Genomic DNA, 17,043 nt, shown 5'->3' with positions numbered 1-17,043 from the left:
AAAAGAAGCAATGGGGAGTGTGAATTGTACGCTTTGAGCAATATGAGGGTTTGCTCCCGCTGTCGTTTGCCTTTTCAAACCTGCTCTTTCTTTTTATAGGACCCGTTCGAGGCATTGATTTCCACAAGCAGCAGCCTCTGTTTGTTTCTGGAGGTGATGACTATAAAATAAAGGTAACGTTATGACTGGTTTTGCAATTCTTATTTCAAAGAACACCATCCGAGGGAGGGAATTGCTCCAGAGTTACTCTGGTTACTTAGTGATAATCACAACAAATTTAAGCCTCTTTGCAGCTTACTTCAGAAACGTTTTAAAATGGAAGAGGGATGCTGGTAGGTAAATTAGAATACCAACATTTCAGCCTATTGTGAGAAAGTGCAAAGAAAAAGAAGTAGGTCACATCATATACCTTTCTTGTTCTGCTTTTTTTTTGTTGTTGCATAGGTCTGGAATTACAAACTACGCCGCTGTCTTTTCACTCTGCTCGGGCATTTGGACTACATCCGCACCACCTTCTTTCATCATGTAAGCAGCTTTGGTATTGAAATACATACCCCAATGTGTGAGCCCATGGCCTTCCTTCATGTCTTTTGATGCCTCAGATAGGAATGTTATAGCTGTGCTGGAGCTAATGGTATGAATGTACAGTTATATCAGTTGTATCTAGAGGTGTAAGAGGTATAAGCTCTCTGTCCTAGATTTTAAGTAAAATAAAACAAGAAAAGGTAAATTTTTAGTAGCAGTTGAAAAAATAGTCTATGGGGAGGGATTGTATGTGATGTGCATCTGTTTCACTTGTGAAATACTTTTGACTTTTTAGGAATATCCGTGGATCTTGAGTGCTTCTGATGATCAGACCATTCGGGTTTGGAACTGGCAGTCCAGAACTTGTGTCTGGTAAAATCCATAGAGGCTTTAAAAAGTAACTGTGGAGTTTGGGTGTGTGCTGTTTTAATTTGTTGTTTTCAAGCAGAAGATATTATTCACTCTGCAGAATGTGTACAGTTGAAGGAATAGAGCTGACATGAAGAGCAGATCAGTTATGAATGCTGTTAGTTGTGGACTTTGCTCATTTATGCTGGTGGCAGTAAACATGGATATAGTTGGTGTTCAGTCATGCTTGTTCTTGAAGAATGGCATTTCTGTTCCAGGTGTTATCACTCATTTTTCATTGTCCCTCTTAAAACCCAGTTTATTGGTTGTTGGTAGTAATTAAAATGCATATTAATAATGTCCTATATTTAAATGCTGTTTTCTGTCCTTTTTGTTGTAGTGTGCTGACAGGACACAACCACTATGTGATGTGTGCCCAGTTTCACCCCTCTGAGGACCTGGTAGTGTCAGCCAGCTTGGATCAGACTGTACGCGTTTGGGATATTTCTGGTGAGCTGCCCAGGTCAAAGGGGTGTCTTGTGGCAATGCTCACTTCAGAACTGCAATTGCTGAAAGCCATACAAGGCAGATTCAGATCTGAGTGTAGAAAGAGGAGCCTGTTGGCCTGGAGGAACCTCAGGCAGAAAACTACAGAAACTCTGTATCGATGGGGATCTGTTTCTCTCAGCTTCCATGATGCTGTAGGGGGAGCTGTTAGGTCAGGGCTTTGCTAGTTGGGTATATTCTCCTCCTCTTCTTGTGTATGCAATGTTAACCTACCTGTGACATGAGGCAAAGCACTCACTAAGAACCTGTTAGAATTCTGTTTCTTCTTGAGCAGAATAGATGTGGACTCAAAGTAACTTCTGGGGGGGCCACCTAGTTCAACTTTTTGTTGGTGTTAAGGCTTTTGCAACAGTGAGGCAAGCTGTAGCTTTGTACAACCAAAAAACTCTAAGAATCTGACCTTATAGCCAACGTAAGTAACAGATATATCAGAATGGGGGTCATGTTATCACCTAAATAACTTCAGTGTTCTAGGTTTGTAGGAGAAACTTTAGAAACTTCTGTGTTGGAAAACTCTTGGAGGCAGCAGTAAGTCATTTGTTCTGAGATACAGACAAAATGGCCTCTCTGCTGCACAATGAACAAGGGCTTTTTCTGGTAGCCTAATTATGGGTGGTGGTAGGAAACTGAGTCTTCAGCATCCAGTTTGCTTCTGTTCTATAAAATGAAGTGTTGCTTGAAGATCGGAGCAGGAGTTACAAGTCAAAACTCCAGAGTACTTTGCTGATATCCGAGCTGTTCTTTAGGTTATACCTAGACCACAAGATCTCACTTAAAAATATAATCCATGGGTGAAAAGCCAGATGTACAGAAAATATTAGGTGGAAATAGAACTGGTGGAAGGCAGGCAGGGACAGTATTGGTGATGTGCCAGTGGAAATTATTCTAGGGACAGGCTGCAGACCTTCATCTGACCTGCTGCTCTCGCCATTGCAGTTTTGGATGGGCATGCTGCAGTATTTGTTGTACACACTCAGACATGGCCAGCTGTGTCAACAGTAGGGACTGGGGACAGGATATCCTGGTTATTTAAAACCTGTCACCCTCTCTGTACTGCCAGCATGGAGAATTTAACAGCTATCCTGCTAGTAAGCTTTGCTGCTGCATTCTCCCACGCACTCTCTCAGTAGAGTTCCAGCTGCCAAATTGGTTTGGAGATGGTACAGAGCCCTTTTTTTTTTCCCCCTCCCTCAGCTGATATATGATGAGAGGTTTTAGAGACAGGCTGAATTATTGACTCAGCTGTTGCTCCAGTCAGACACAACACTGCAAGAATATTAGTGTGTAGAGGAGGGGGGAAAAAATGTGGATAGATGAAAAGCAGATTGAAAATCCAACTTGCTTTTTCCCTCAAAAAAAGCTTCTTTTTCTCCAGATTGACTTCTCCTTGGCAGGGTTCTGTTCTGTAGCATTTAAGTGGAAATGGTTATTTCTGATAAATGCATATAGTCCTAGTCATAAAGAATGTTATGCTGCTGGAGCTTGCTGCATCTGCTGATTATCAGTGGATTTAGTGTTCCTTGGTTCGAAACCTTCTGGTAAAGGATCTTCCACGTAAAACAAATATGCTGGAGGTTGAAGTCTATTTTCTACTTATCTCCTGAGAGAAGCTGTGTGAATGCAGTAAGAATAAGCTTGTTTATAGATAAAAATGCATGAATATTTGTGTTGTATTATTCACTAATGAAGTTCTTGCTCTTGTAGCTGATACTAACCAACAAAAACTACAAAATAACCTTCTGTTTTTCTGCCTCTTTTTAACTATTAACCAGCAAGGAGATCATTACTGGTCTTATCCTTATCAGAGTGTTTTTGTGTGTGCTGCAATACTGTGCACCAATTCCTGTTTAATCTTCGTCTTGGTTGGTAAATACTGAAGTGTGTTGCTTGGCAGAAAAATTCCACTGAATGCAGGAGTGGCCAGAATGCACCTAAGCCCAGCAATGAAAGAGTCAGCAGCCAACAGCCCTCTTTAGTTCCCATCTTAGTAGGTTTCTGACCTTTAAGTATGAGGTCTGAATTGTGAGGGAGAGAACAGAGCGTAAGAATCTTTCTAAGGACCATCTTTGGGTCAGAGTTGTCTTAACATGTTGCCATGTGTTCCAGAAAATGAATCACAGGAGTGTTCTGATGTCTTACTGTTTTCTTCTTCATTCTCACCTCACTTGTGACTTGTAATTCTCAGTGTGTTGCCCTTTTTCTCTAGTGATTTTAATAGTTGTTCTGAGAGCTTATGTGCACGTTCAGCTGAGTATCTGCTTGAGTTGTTTTTCTGAACAGCTGTCCTCTGAATGCATAAGATCTGCCTTCCTGCTACAAGCCCCTCCTCTGCCCCTGCTCCCTCCTCAGAGCAGCACAGGAGACTGCAATGTTCTGTGAGTGTCCTGCCTTTCCTTGGATTTGTGCAGTCACACCAGAAATTTTCCACTTGTGTTCCAGTTCTGTTTCACTGGCTCATGAAAGGCTCAAGTTTTTTCACTTATGAAAGGCTCAATTATTTTACTCTTGTGAAAGCCCTGCGTTTCTTCATGTGCCTTCCCCAAATTATGTATGTTTTACACCTCCTTTCTGGGGCGGTTAGTGTTGGCTTTATAGAAGCATCTGCACAGCTGTTCAAGTTAATCACTGTTATTTGGATCACCTGTGTGTGATTCTCACCCACTGTGCTGAGCATTTGTGCTTTGCTGTGAGATGCTGTCTTTCATGGTGACTTCATCAGACTAATGCTGCAGAAGAGTTTGATCTCTTGAGCATGAGGAGTGTAAGAATCAGAATTGCAGATGGCAAAATTGCCAAGTACTTTTATATTTAAAAGCTTATTTTGAGGTTTTGATTGCATGTAATGTGCAGTCTTTTTCCCTTGTACTGTCAGTTGAGAGGCTGTTTTCAGTTCTTACTTTCTCTACTGTGTTCCATAGGGTTTTAAGGAAGGATTGCTTGATGTGGGTCTGTTTTGACTTGGAAAGTTTAGTGTTTTCCAGAACTGGGAGAAGATTTTCCCATAGATTTAGCTCCTGAAAATATTCTGTGTCCAGGCAGGCTGTCCAATTGCAATTATCATGAGGTCATCCATGGGGGGGGCATGGGTGAAAGTCTTCTGAAAGCTGCAAGCTCAGGTTAGTGAAGAAGTAAGAGGAAGAGAAATTGGAATCCTTTGAGATGCTGCAGTCTGTGTCCTGGTGAGATGAGGCACTGTGTGCTGCACTGCATTGCAGACATCCCGTTTGGTGTTATTCATCTGAGCTTATGCTTTTGGAGGGAGTAGGAAGGTGTCTTGGATATTTTTTGTTGTCTTTGAAGGTCTCACTTTGCACCTGAATATGTGCTTAAAGGGCAAAGGGGAGCCCTTAACTTGTTGCAGTGTTAGAAACCTTGTTTCTGATACGATTTTTGCTTCCTCCCCCCCTTTTTCCTTTTTATTCTATAAGGCTTAAGGAAGAAGAACCTGTCCCCTGGAGCTGTGGAGTCAGATGTCAGGGGAATAACCGGAGTGGATTTGTTTGGGACAACTGATGCAGTTGTGAAGCACGTTCTTGAGGTACAGTGTGTGCATACTGTGCAGTCTTTTCAAATCTGTATAATGAAATCCTCCATGTGACATATCCTCCAAGAGAAGAAAAAAAGATTTAAACTACTGCATTAAAAATACTCAAGTCTGGAGGTGTTTGCACTGCAACCAAACTAGTTGCGTTGTCACTGTATGGCTAAAAGCTCTATTAAATAGCAGAAATTATTACCTTGTGTTGCTTGGAAGCAGCAGAGGAAATTATGGTAGAGACAAATTTCTATAATGGCTCATTTAAACCTAGGAAGTAATGCTGTTCTGCAGCTTTGCTCCACTGATGAAGAATGGTATCTGCAGAGCTTATCACTGTGGGCACAGTCTGTGTAAGCACTCAGTGTGAGCAGCATGACATACAAACAGAGCTGTGTCTTGGCAAGCCTGGCTGCAGTCTTTTCTATACTCTTCAGTCACAAAACTGCTTCAAGTGAATTTTCTGTTTGTCTTTTAGGGCCACGATCGTGGAGTGAACTGGGCCGCCTTCCATCCCACAATGCCACTGATTGTGTCAGGAGCTGATGATCGGCAAGTGAAGATCTGGAGGATGAATGGTGAGTGGATATTTTCCAAAGGGAACCCATAGGGATAAAGGTGTTAAGAGCTGACATTTGCTTGGACTTCTGTAGGCTGACTTTGGAAGCACATCTTTGTGCTGCAGTGGTAAATAATCCTAAGCAGCTTGACTTTTGCAATCTGAAGGGGGCTCACTTCCTTAGTAAACACTTCTAGCATCTTTTAACTTGCAAGAAATGCTGAACAGCAGTTTGTAGGAACAGCAGAGATTCACTCTGAAGGTTTTCTTTGAAGATGTGCCCATGGAATAAGAAAGGGAAATGGTTCCAGAGTCAGAAGCCCTCCACCAAAAATGGATGTGCTTTTGCTAGCAGTTAAAGATCACAAACATAAATTGCAGAGAATGGTCTGGCAATTAGCTGATACAGCATGCTTCATTAAGGTGCTTGCTGTGCACCTGCCATGCAATGTGTTTAAGTGTTGTTTTCCTCCTCTTTTTTTTTTTCCTCCTGGTTAGAATCGAAGGCCTGGGAAGTTGACACTTGCCGAGGGCATTACAACAATGTCTCTTGTGCTGTCTTTCACCCTCGGCAGGAGCTGATCCTCAGCAATTCAGAAGACAAAAGCATCCGTGTCTGGGATATGTCAAAACGGTTAGTGCATGTCAAGTGTCTGATTCAACCATTATAGGGAGGATTTTACATGTATGAGAGGCCTACAGTTCTTAGAGAAACTGAAGTCTAGTAGTTCATCTATTCTAGTGTTTGGTAACTTCTGACAGAGAAATGTTTTCCATGTTCTGTCTCTTTGAGAGGCATGTTGTGAGCAGGGCTTTTAATTGAAAATCAATTGGAAGAGTGTTGACCTGTTCACTGGTATTGCTGCTGAAAGTATTTTAAATGGGAATATATTCTTTAACAAAAAGGCTGTGAATATTTGGAACTCTATGGACTCCCAGTTCTGAATGCTAGGGATGATCTGAAGCTCAGATCTTCATTTTTTTTGGGTGGAACTAGAGTTTACACTGAAGTTTTATATCCTTTGTTCCTTACCTTGGCATATTTAGCACGGGTGTCCAGACCTTCCGCCGTGATCACGATCGTTTTTGGGTATTGGCTGCTCATCCCAATCTCAACCTCTTTGCTGCAGGTAAAAAAAAAGAAAGCAATAAAGATAAACCCTGCTCAGTGTCTGGCAGGATGTTTGAAAGTGTATTCTTTATAGGAACTCTGTGCATCAAGGATTTACTTAGCATGCTTTATAGAACATGCTGACTTGCAGATGTGTCTATTAAATGTCCTGGAGTGAAAACAGCCTCGTTTAAATTCATACAACATCTGAAAGCATTGTGTGGAATGCAGTCTCATTGTTTCAGCTGCTGTTTAACACTAGAGGAAGATAGATTTAGCCTTAAGAGTTGAATGCTCTGAGGCCGAGGGCTGGGACAAATCCAGGGGGAGCCATGCTGGGCTAATCACACTTAAAGAAATGCATGACAGCAAGGGAAAATGTTTCTAGAAGGATGCCAGATCTTAGGTCTGAGGATACCTAAATGGATAGGAAGGATGAAGGGAGAAAAGTGGTGTCCATGTTGGCTCTTTCTTTGGAGGTCTGGGTTTTCTCATCCACAGCAGCAAGAGAACCCAGAGGATTTAATTCACATTTGACCTCCTGTGTGCTTTTTCCCAGGCCATGATGGTGGCATGATTGTGTTCAAACTGGAGCGTGAGCGTCCTGCTTATGCAGTGCATGGGAATATGCTGTATTATGTCAAGGACCGATTCCTCCGCCAGCTTGACTTTAACAGCTCAAAAGATGTTGCTGTCATGCAGCTGCGCAGGTAAGAGATGAGTGCTCAGAGTTCAAGAGCCATCACCAGTGTTCTGAACCCCTTGGTAGTTCCTCTTACAGATGGGTTGTGTTGTCCTATGTTATTCATATGACTTTAGTTCAGTTAACTCCGTCAGATGAACTTACAAAGCCTGTGGGAAGTGTTTTTAGATCAGTTTTCTGCAGATACGAACTCTTTTGGTTGCTAGTTTAAAGTTTTCAGTAGTTCAAATGCAAATGTCAGCTCTTCCACTTACAAAATACTGATATTCTTGAAGTGTTTCCAGGTGGTTCAGGAAATTAATCAAAACAGTTGTTCTTATTTCTTAAATAAACTGAGTACCAAAAAAGTGTTCATTAGGAGGCAACTGTTTCAGAGTTACAGGTTCACTTTAATTTGTATCTCTTCTGCAGTGGTTCCAAGTTCCCTGTGTTCAACATGTCATACAACCCAGCTGAGAACGCTGTCCTTCTCTGCACAGTAAGTTGTTTGGCTTCATAATGTGCTGCAGAACTTTTCACAAGGCTGTGAATGGCAGTTCAGCGAAATCTTATCTCAGAATAATTTTTTCCCCCCTCATTTTTGCAGAGAGCAAGCAACTTGGAGAATAGCACTTATGACCTATATACCATTCCCAAGGATGCAGACTCCCAGAATCCAGATGGTAAGCATGTCTTTACATCAGCGTGTGTTGCTGAGTAGCTGTTCCCTTTCCTCTCCAACTGTGCTCTATGTAAAAAGAGAAGTCTCATTTCTGTCAGCTTCTCATTAGATTCTTTCTCCGTGTTTTCCAGTGTCCCTGCAGCACACATCATTTGGCAGGCTTCCTGCTTACTATATCACACTACACTGACTTGAAAAATTCATGCTCATCCCAAACTTTTACTGCTACAAATATATATTTTATAATTTGGTTATTAGGAACTTTCCATTCTCCCTTTTGACACAGCAGGCGGCATTCCTGGCTTGTCAGCAGAGATGGGTTGTAACCAGATATATTTTGTTTGAAGAGGTTTTACACTCTGAAAAGTGGCCGTAAAAGTGACAGTGCCAGGATGCCAGCATTCATTCTTTCGGCAAATTTCACATCAGTTTTGTGCAATTTACAAGTCAAAACGTGATTTAGGAGGAGAAAAAAAAATTTCTTTCTCCTAACTATGAATTCCAATTGGGATCTGAAACTCCAGCTGGTTCCTCCTGCCTCTATCCTGGCAGTAAGGATTTTGAAGTGAGTGGGAGTGATGAATGAGAACTGGAATTCAACTCCCTTGTTCACAGATTCCCTTCATCCATAGAAATTAGGGTAGATTTCTTTGCTGAGTACAACAAGCATGTATATTTGGGGAGAGAAGAAAAGGGAGAGTTTTGGTGACTTTATGTAGATTAAATGTTACTGAGTGTACATCATACATCTCATGATCTCCCCAGTCTTGAAGTAGGTATTTAACACATCCTTAAGCTTTATTCGTCTTCAGGAGGAAGCATTTCTCTTAATAAGATACTGATTTTTACCAAGACAGCATCAGCTCTCTCACCTCCCATTCTGTTCCCTACCCCTCTTCCAGAAGCCTTTTGCACACCCCAGACATCCTGCAGCACAGTTCTTTATGCAAGCCTGACATGCAGAGTGCTGTGTTTATATTAGCATTTTAAAACTGAGAGAACAGCTGCGTGCTGGGGAGACTGCAGCCTTTCTCCTCCAGCTCGTTATGTCAGTTTGCAGGGGGGAGGTAAGAGAAAGAGAGGGAGGGGGAGTGTACATTGAAGCCGGGACCCTCGCTGCTTGCATGGTTTGGCCAGTGAGGCTCTGCTCGTTAGCTTGACAGACGGTGCTGTCGCCTAGGATGGCTGCTCCAGTGCCAAGCAGTGGCATTGGCTGCTCAGCCTGCCACTTGTCTTGTGCCTTGGCTGCAGAGAGGGGCTGGCGCTGGCCATGCTGCGATCTGAAAGGACATCGGGGGAGGAAATGAGTCTTGCGAATAGCCTCAGGTTAAACATGAATTAGCAGGAAGCAGCTCCAACAGCCAAGATGGGATCAAACAAGACTGACTAATGTGTTGCCATAAGAGCCTGCCAGAGGTTTTATTCACTGCCTGTGTCTTTCTCTCCCCAGCCCCTGAAGGGAAGCGCTCCTCCGGGCTGACAGCTGTGTGGGTAGCTCGTAACCGCTTTGCAGTCCTGGATCGCATGCATTCGGTAAGGGGACAGGCTTAATAGGGTCATCTTTTTAAGGGGGAGTATTGTCATCTGGAGATACGCAAATGGATATGGGAGGAGTCTGGGTTAACAGAATTATTAGAGATCCGAGTGGATTGGCAAAGAGCTCTCAGCAGAGAGTGGGCTGCAGGTAGACGTGAAGAAATATAATGCAGTGGAAACATTGTGAGTTGAAATATTTACTTTCTTATGGCAAATGCTAGTTCTGCTGCTGGAAGCCTGCTACAGCAGGTGGTTCAGGCATGACAGCTGACCAGAGCAAGACTGTGAAACAGCTCTGGTTGGTTTCATAGCATGGAAGTAACGAGGAAATGGTGAAAAAGCAGGTTAGATTTCTTTATACAAGTCTTTGTTCTCGTGTGGAGTCTGATAAGAGAAAAGGGGAAAAAGAACAGTCATGGAAAACCTTGTTTTGTTGCTGAGGTTCAGCTAAAGTTTTAGGCTGAAATAATCCATTTCTTCATAGAGTCCTCCTAACTGCTCTGTATTGTTACATTTTTCTCTCAACAAATGGCAGATCCTCATCAAAAACTTGAAGAACGAGATCACAAAGAAGGTTCAGGTGCCAAACTGCGATGAGATTTTCTATGCTGGCACAGGGAATCTGTTACTGAGAGATGCAGACTCCATCACCCTCTTTGACGTGCAGCAGAAGCGGTAAGATCCAGTCTGCTGGGAGAAGTTTTAATATTGTAATCCTGTTGGTGTGTGCCCTCTGGGGACGAGTTACAGCTATTAATGCACTCCAGAATTCAGCATCAGCTGCAGGCTGCATCAGTCTGATCCAAACCACGGCTAACAACTGTTAGGAAGAGCAGAGTGCAGACATAGCCAAGGTGTAATTTATGCTGCAGGCATTATGCCATTGATCACAGGGAGATGTGTGCCATAGCCTTGTAAATTCTGTGACTGTAGAATCGGGTGCTGTAAAAGTGCGAAGAAATCAAAAATCCCAGACTCAATCAAGCTAAGCTTGCCCAGCATCTTGTCCCCTAGGTTTTGTATCTGTTCAGAATGCTCTTAAAATTGCAGCATGATAGCAGGCTTGTGCTATCCACAAAGAAACAGACTGGGAATATTGTTTTAACTCTTTAATGTCAGAGCTGTCTTTTTCCCAGGACTCTGGCCTCAGTGAAGATCTCCAAGGTGAAATATGTCATCTGGTCAGCTGACATGTCCCACGTAGCTCTGTTGGCTAAGCATGGTAAGTAGGCAGGGCTGCAAAGTTTCACCTGGATCCTAGGGCGTGCTTGCTCCTTCCTTAGTTAGGAGCATGATCTGCTCAGAGCTCTGGCTAGCAGTGTAGGTACAGCTGGAGACAGATTCAGTGGACCCTTACACTTCGTCGTCTTCAAAGTCTTTCTTTTGTACCTCAGAGGATTCAGCTAGTCTCACTAAATAAGGGCAGGTTGTGATTTCATTGTGATTGCCTTCATGGCTGTGGAGGAGGGAAGCTGTAATTCAGAGGCAGATGCTTAATAGAGCTAACTGTACTGCTTTTTGTTTCTTGTCACCAGCCATCATGATCTGCAACAGAAAGCTGGAATCACTGTGCAACATCCATGAAAACATCCGTGTTAAGAGTGGTGCCTGGGATGAAAGTGGTGTTTTCATCTATACCACCAGCAACCACATCAAATATGCTGTCACCACAGGGTAAGTCTGGGGGGGTCACAGGGTGAGTCCTTGAAATGATTGACCATGAACCATAGTGATTTTTTTTGCAGACGCTATAGCTGGTGCTGCTGTAATTGTGCTTTTAGTACAGTGTGGGCGTACCCTAAGACAGAGCTAAATGTTTGCTCTTCATCTGTGTTTGGTTGCTTACACTGTTCACTGGGGTTTTATTGCTGGATTGGGTGCCTGCACTGTTTGTCTAATTGGAGCTAAAATAATAATGTAGTGAGCTTCCTTTGAGGTAGGAAGTGTGGCCATACAGATGTGTTGATGTGTCTGTCACGCATGTACTGTGTTGGCATAGGGATCATGGCATCATCCGCACCCTGGACCTGCCTATCTATGTTACCCGTGTGAAGGGGAACAATGTGTACTGCCTGGACAGAGAGTGTCGCCCCAGGGTCCTCACCATTGATCCCACAGAGTTCAAATTCAAGCTGGCATTGATCAACAGAAAGTACGATGAGGTGAGGAGGCATGAGAAACTCTGCAGTGTTCCTTGACTGTGGCCTGAGGGTTAAGGAATGTGCCTTGCAAGTGTTGTTAGCTTGACTGCCTGGGTGTTTTCTTTGCAGGTGCTGCACATGGTGAGGAATGCAAAGCTTGTGGGCCAGTCCATCATTGCCTACTTGCAGAAGAAGGGTTACCCTGAGGTGGCCCTGCACTTTGTCAAGGATGAGAAGACCCGTTTCAGTTTGGCACTGGAGTGTGGCAACATTGAGGTGAGATGGTGGGTAGTGCTGTGAAAAGAATGTCCTTGGGTCATTGCTTCCTGCAGAGGGAACAATAACTGCCCTGCTAAGGTGCAGCCCTTCAGCTAGGGCATGATTTAGTGCAGGGAAACTTGTAATCTTGTTCTTTACATCGTGGGTATTGCCTACAGAGAAATGCAGGGGGGTTTTGTGGGGGGGAGCAGAGAATTGAGCTCAAGTTCTCTCATTAAGCAGTTCCTTCAGTTTTGTTGTACTAACCACATCATTTCTCTTGTTAGATTGCCCTGGAAGCAGCCAAGGCTCTGGATGACAAGAATTGCTGGGAGAAACTGGGAGAAGTGGCACTACTGCAAGGAAATCACCAGATTGTGGAGATGTGTTACCAGCGCACCAAGAACTTCGATAGGCTTTCCTTCCTCTATCTTATTACTGGCAACCTGGAGAAGCTTCGGAAGATGATGAAGATAGGTGAGTGCAAAAGTGAATGAGATAAGAAGAGCCATTCCCAGAGAAATGGCAGCAGTACAGACAAAGCCAAGAAGAGCAGTTACCGTGACTGACTCTGTTCTGTTCTGGTTTAGCTGAGATCCGTAAAGATATGAGTGGCCACTACCAGAATGCCTTGTATCTAGGAGATGTGGCAGAGAGAGTGAGGATCCTGAAGAACTGTGGACAAAGTAAGTAATAACAGATCAATGTGTTCCTCTCTGGCCTGGGCTGGTGCTGGAGAGTATTTTGGAATGACCACTAATTTCTGGAGAGGGATGAGAAACTGAACAAGACGAATAGAAAGCTGGTCTGAGATGTCTGGAGAAGGAAAACAACAAAGGGCATGCATTCACATTAGTTGTATCTAATTTCAGAGTCCCTGGCCTATCTCACAGCTGCAACTCATGGTCTGGATGAGGAAGCTGAAAACCTGAAGGAAACATTTGATCCTGAGAAGGAAACGGTTAGCAACTTGATTAATGCTTCATAACAACAACAACAACACTGGAGTTTGGGATGCTTTGACAATGGGATTTCATGTTAATTTGACCAGTTTGGCAGCTCCTTTCCTGGGAGTGGGGGCACCATCTTTTTTCTGCTCACCCCTCCTCATAGACTTAGAACTGTGCTGTGTGGAGTTGGGTGGGTCAAAGATGGGGATTTTCCTCATGTGCCCCTTAGCTGTTCTTCTCTTTTTTTCCTGTTCAGGTTCCAGACATCGATCCCAATGCAAAACTACTGCAGCCTCCTGCTCCTGTTATGCCTCTAGATACCAACTGGCCATTGCTGACTGTCTCTAAGGGGTTCTTTGAAGGCACAATTGCTAGCAAAGGTATTTCATTGTACTTGGAAGGCTGTTAAGATACGCAGAGCAGATACATTTGTTTCTATGTCTACTGAGCTGTTGCTGTTAAACCACATATTTGTTTTTACTACAAATCTATAGATTTTTTGGATTTCGGAGTTGGTATTTATGCTGTCTTTGGCAAACCTAAAAATCTTTGGCTTTTAACATGCGTTTTGACAGTCATTTGCCTGACTTACTTGGATGTGCAAATGAATAACCCTGTCCTTCCTTTAGGTAAAGGGGGTGCCTTGGCTGCTGACATTGATATCGACAATGTTGGCACTGAAGGCTGGGGAGAAGATGCAGAATTGCAGCTTGATGAAGGTGAGTGTGTCAAAGAATATTTCTTAGAGAAGTGAAAGCGTGTGTCTGAATAAGAGCTCTAACTGTTGTTGTTTATTCCTCCCCTCTCCATACAGATGGCTTTGTGGATGCTGGAGAAGGTTTTGGAGAGGAAGGTCTGGGTAAAGGACAGGAAGAAGGAGGTGGATGGGAAGTTGAAGAAGATTTGGATCTTCCTCCTGAACTGGTAGGGAGTTCTTTGAGTCATTGATGCTTTTGGGAGGCTTCTCACATAGCCCAGTTGTAGTGAATTGGGAGGTGATTTCAGATGAGGGCTGGGAGGGAGAATACTGATCTGGGCTTCATTAGAAGCTACAGCTGTGGCCACCTCTGATTTCATCTGAGTGTTGGGAACTAATCTCTGCTCTGTGTTGTTCCCCTAGGATGTTCCTGCTGGTTCAGCAGGAGGAGCAGAAGATGGTTTCTTTGTGCCACCCACCAAGGGCACCAGCCCAGCTCAGGTAACATCACAAGTCTTTGATGTTTTTCAGAAACTTTGTACCTTGATGCTGTTTCATTTCTTCCAGATTTAGACTTCACTAACATTCATCTGTGTGCACAGCACAGGACTTATTAAGGGGATTGAGGGTAGTGAGTGTGTGTATATGCACAGTATGATTTCCCTTCCATTCTTGCAGGTGTGGTGTAACAATTCACAGCTTCCTGTTGACCACATTCTGGCAGGTTCCTTTGAGACAGCAATGAGAGTAAGTTACACCTGGTGTTTCTGGGGGGGAAGGGAGAGGAAAAAAGATGCCCTTGTCCCCTTCTGTTTTTGTCTCTGCACTCTGAAGCTTTGTTCTGTGAATCATTCTGTACATTTCTTTCTCTGGATGTAAATTGAGAGGGTCTGTGAGCCTGAGTGGTGTCTATGCAGCTTCCTTATGGCTCTGGACAACTCAGTACATCATTGTATCCCTTTCAGCTCCTCCATGACCAGGTGGGAGTAACAAACTTTGGACCCTACAAGCAGCTGTTCCTTCAGACTTATGCCCGTGGCCGTACAACCTACCAAGCCTTACCATGTCTCCCTACCATGTATGGCTACCCACATCGCAACTGGTAAGCAATTGGGTTAGCTCCTCTTCTGTGCTCTTTTCCTGTTGCTATATATCCACAGTTGTAGCCCAAATTGGTTAGGTGTTCTACCTCTGAAGGTTGGGACATCTAAAGAAACATAGATGTCTATTTCTACTGTGATAGTGGGAAACTGCTGTGGAAGAATAAGTCAGACTTTTCCAGCCTGAGTTAATGCAGTGAGGGCTTCACATTGAGTGTGACAACTGTGCAAGCACAGGTGTTGTTTATGCTATGCTAATGGTCAAGAACAGCACAGCTTTAGGTTACAGTCCTATTAAGTTGCAGCTGTGTAATGCTGGTTTGTACTTGCTGGCCTCTGTGTTAACTCCTACTTGTACCCCATCCCTTCTGTGGTGCCTCCAGGAAAGAAGCTGGCATGAAAAATGCCCTCCCAGCTGTTGGGCTGAAGCTCAATGACCTGATCCAGCGCTTGCAGCTGTGTTACCAGCTCACAACAGCTGGCAAGTTTGAGGAGGCTGTGGAGAAGTTCCGCTCCATCTTGCTGAGTGTGCCCTTGCTGGTGGTGGACAATAAGCAAGAGATTGCTGAGGTGAGGGGTAGACCTCTTCTCCCCATTGTCAGTGTGGCTATGGGGCTGGAGGCCAAATGCCTGACTGTCTCCTTCTCTCAAAGGCCCAGCAGCTGATAGCCATTTGTCGGGAGTATATCGTAGGGCTCTCAATGGAGATCGAGCGGAAGAAACTGCCCAAGGAGACCCTGGAACAGCAGAAGCGAATCTGTGAGGTACAGAAGCTGAATTTCTTCGCTGAGTGTCAGAAATAGCCTTTAGGTTTGAAATAGGCATTAGGAATCCTCTATTCTGCCACTTCTTGCCTTCAAAACCAGATGTGGCAGTGATGAACTGGGAGAGGTTTGTGTGTTTTCAGTCTCATTTTCAGCGTATCCAGTTACTTACTTGGTTGTGACTATATCCTTGCTTTTCCTCCTTCTCCCTGATACAGATGGCAGCCTATTTCACGCACTCCAACCTGCAGCCTGTCCACATGATCTTGGTACTGCGCACTGCTCTTAACCTCTTCTTCAAACTCAAAAACTTCAAGACAGCTGCTACTTTTGCTCGTCGCCTGCTGGAGCTGGGTCCAAAGCCCGAGGTGGCCCAGCAGGTATGTCTGTGGTGCATGGCCTTGTGAAACACTATTTGTGGCAGACTCTATTTAGTCTGCTTTCTAGATTTCCCCCTCTGAATGATGTGGTTGCTTTTTGCAGACCCGCAAGATCTTGTCGGCATGTGAGAAGAATCCCACCGACACCTACCAGCTCAACTATGACATGCACAACCCCTTTGACATCTGTGCTGCCTCTTACCGACCCATCTATCGTGGCAAGCCAGTGGAGAAGTGTCCACTCAGTGGAGCTTGCTACAGCCCTGAGTTCCAGGGGCAGATCTGCCGTGTCACAACAGTAAGAGAGTTTCTGTTGCCACTCAATCCTACCTAGCCTGTGTTTTCCTTGAGAATTCCTTGCTCCTGAAGTGGGTTTTGGATCAAGTTGGTGGGCAGAGGACATGATATTTGAGGTGGAGCAGTTTGGAAATTAAATACAAAATGTAGCTTAGATTTTGCCTTCAGAGCCTGAAGTTGCAGGGATGAGCATAGTTCATTTTGGGAACCATCCAGGCTCTCGGTGTTGCATATGGGATCGGGCTATTGTGTTAGTTTTAAGCATTAATCATCTCCCTTTCATTCTTCAGGTGACAGAGATTGGCAAAGATGTCATTGGGCTGCGGATCAGCCCCCTCCAGTTCCGCTGAGCTGTGTGCCAGTCCCTGGGAGGTGTGAGTTCAGAGGAAGATGGCCCTGTTTCACAGCATCTCCCACCATTCCAGCTTCTAGTCAACTCCCTTCACCGTAGCTATACCTGTGTTGTGTCTTAACTGCTCTTCCCCACCCAGAAGTGCTGTAGCAAAGCTCTCTGCTGTTCCTTAGTAGTAAGAACTTAGGATCCCCTTTCAGATCCAGTTGATGTTGTGTTTGTGTACCATTGCTTTCAGGCACATCTTTTCCAGAGGGTATAATGTGGCTCTTGCCGAGACCTGGATATGCTACAGTGCGCTCAATAGGAACTGCTTGCCTCTCACACTCATTAGTGTAGGGTTCCTTAAGGATCCTCTAGTACTTGGATGGCAGGAACAGCTGGGTCTGGCTCTCATGGGAGTGTGGCGCTGTCTGAAACTGGAGCCAGCACAGCACCCTCAGAAGTGACTGGAGAGCAGCTCGACACCCAGGTGTTTGTGTTGACTGTTTTGTTGTCCTAGCAGCATTTCTCTGCGTAATCCGCCTCTGACATGAATAAAGTAAATTGACTGCCTTGA

The 17,043-nt window shown here is 44.2% G+C and overlaps 1 protein-coding gene across 2 annotated transcripts in view; it reads left to right on the top strand.

Annotated features, from left to right (window-relative positions):
• COPA (COPI coat complex subunit alpha) overlaps positions 1 to 17,043 on the top strand; it is a 17,687-nt gene extending 644 nt beyond the window's left edge. Inside the window, exons 3-34 of one of the 2 annotated variants that reach the window (XM_072358535.1) lie at positions 100 to 173; positions 445 to 525; positions 821 to 897; positions 1,274 to 1,383; positions 4,869 to 4,978; positions 5,454 to 5,553; positions 6,033 to 6,168; positions 6,582 to 6,664; positions 7,205 to 7,355; positions 7,760 to 7,826; positions 7,935 to 8,010; positions 9,460 to 9,542; positions 10,081 to 10,220; positions 10,682 to 10,767; positions 11,081 to 11,219; positions 11,545 to 11,707; positions 11,816 to 11,962; positions 12,232 to 12,421; positions 12,535 to 12,630; positions 12,817 to 12,905; positions 13,151 to 13,274; positions 13,524 to 13,613; positions 13,709 to 13,818; positions 14,015 to 14,092; positions 14,270 to 14,338; positions 14,557 to 14,693; positions 15,075 to 15,261; positions 15,345 to 15,455; positions 15,674 to 15,835; positions 15,939 to 16,133; positions 16,423 to 16,504; positions 16,723 to 17,043. In XM_072358535.1, the coding sequence (XP_072214636.1) occupies positions 100 to 173; positions 445 to 525; positions 821 to 897; positions 1,274 to 1,383; positions 4,869 to 4,978; positions 5,454 to 5,553; positions 6,033 to 6,168; positions 6,582 to 6,664; positions 7,205 to 7,355; positions 7,760 to 7,826; positions 7,935 to 8,010; positions 9,460 to 9,542; positions 10,081 to 10,220; positions 10,682 to 10,767; positions 11,081 to 11,219; positions 11,545 to 11,707; positions 11,816 to 11,962; positions 12,232 to 12,421; positions 12,535 to 12,630; positions 12,817 to 12,905; positions 13,151 to 13,274; positions 13,524 to 13,613; positions 13,709 to 13,818; positions 14,015 to 14,092; positions 14,270 to 14,338; positions 14,557 to 14,693; positions 15,075 to 15,261; positions 15,345 to 15,455; positions 15,674 to 15,835; positions 15,939 to 16,133; positions 16,423 to 16,482 (3,521 nt within the window). In that variant the 3' untranslated portion in view covers positions 16,483 to 16,504; positions 16,723 to 17,043. Of the gene's footprint in view, positions 1 to 99; positions 174 to 444; positions 526 to 820; positions 898 to 1,273; positions 1,384 to 4,868; positions 4,979 to 5,453; positions 5,554 to 6,032; positions 6,169 to 6,581; positions 6,665 to 7,204; positions 7,356 to 7,759; positions 7,827 to 7,934; positions 8,011 to 9,459; positions 9,543 to 10,080; positions 10,221 to 10,681; positions 10,768 to 11,080; positions 11,220 to 11,544; positions 11,708 to 11,815; positions 11,963 to 12,231; positions 12,422 to 12,534; positions 12,631 to 12,816; positions 12,906 to 13,150; positions 13,275 to 13,523; positions 13,614 to 13,708; positions 13,819 to 14,014; positions 14,093 to 14,269; positions 14,339 to 14,556; positions 14,694 to 15,074; positions 15,262 to 15,344; positions 15,456 to 15,673; positions 15,836 to 15,938; positions 16,134 to 16,422 lie in introns of both variants that reach the window. The other variant, XM_072358534.1, reaches the window with a different exon arrangement.

Source organism: Excalfactoria chinensis, chromosome 31 (assembly GCF_039878825.1).
Source record: "Excalfactoria chinensis isolate bCotChi1 chromosome 31, bCotChi1.hap2, whole genome shotgun sequence".
NCBI lineage: Eukaryota > Metazoa > Chordata > Aves > Galliformes > Phasianidae > Excalfactoria > Excalfactoria chinensis.
This window is presented reverse-complemented; position numbering and strand designations above follow the sequence as displayed.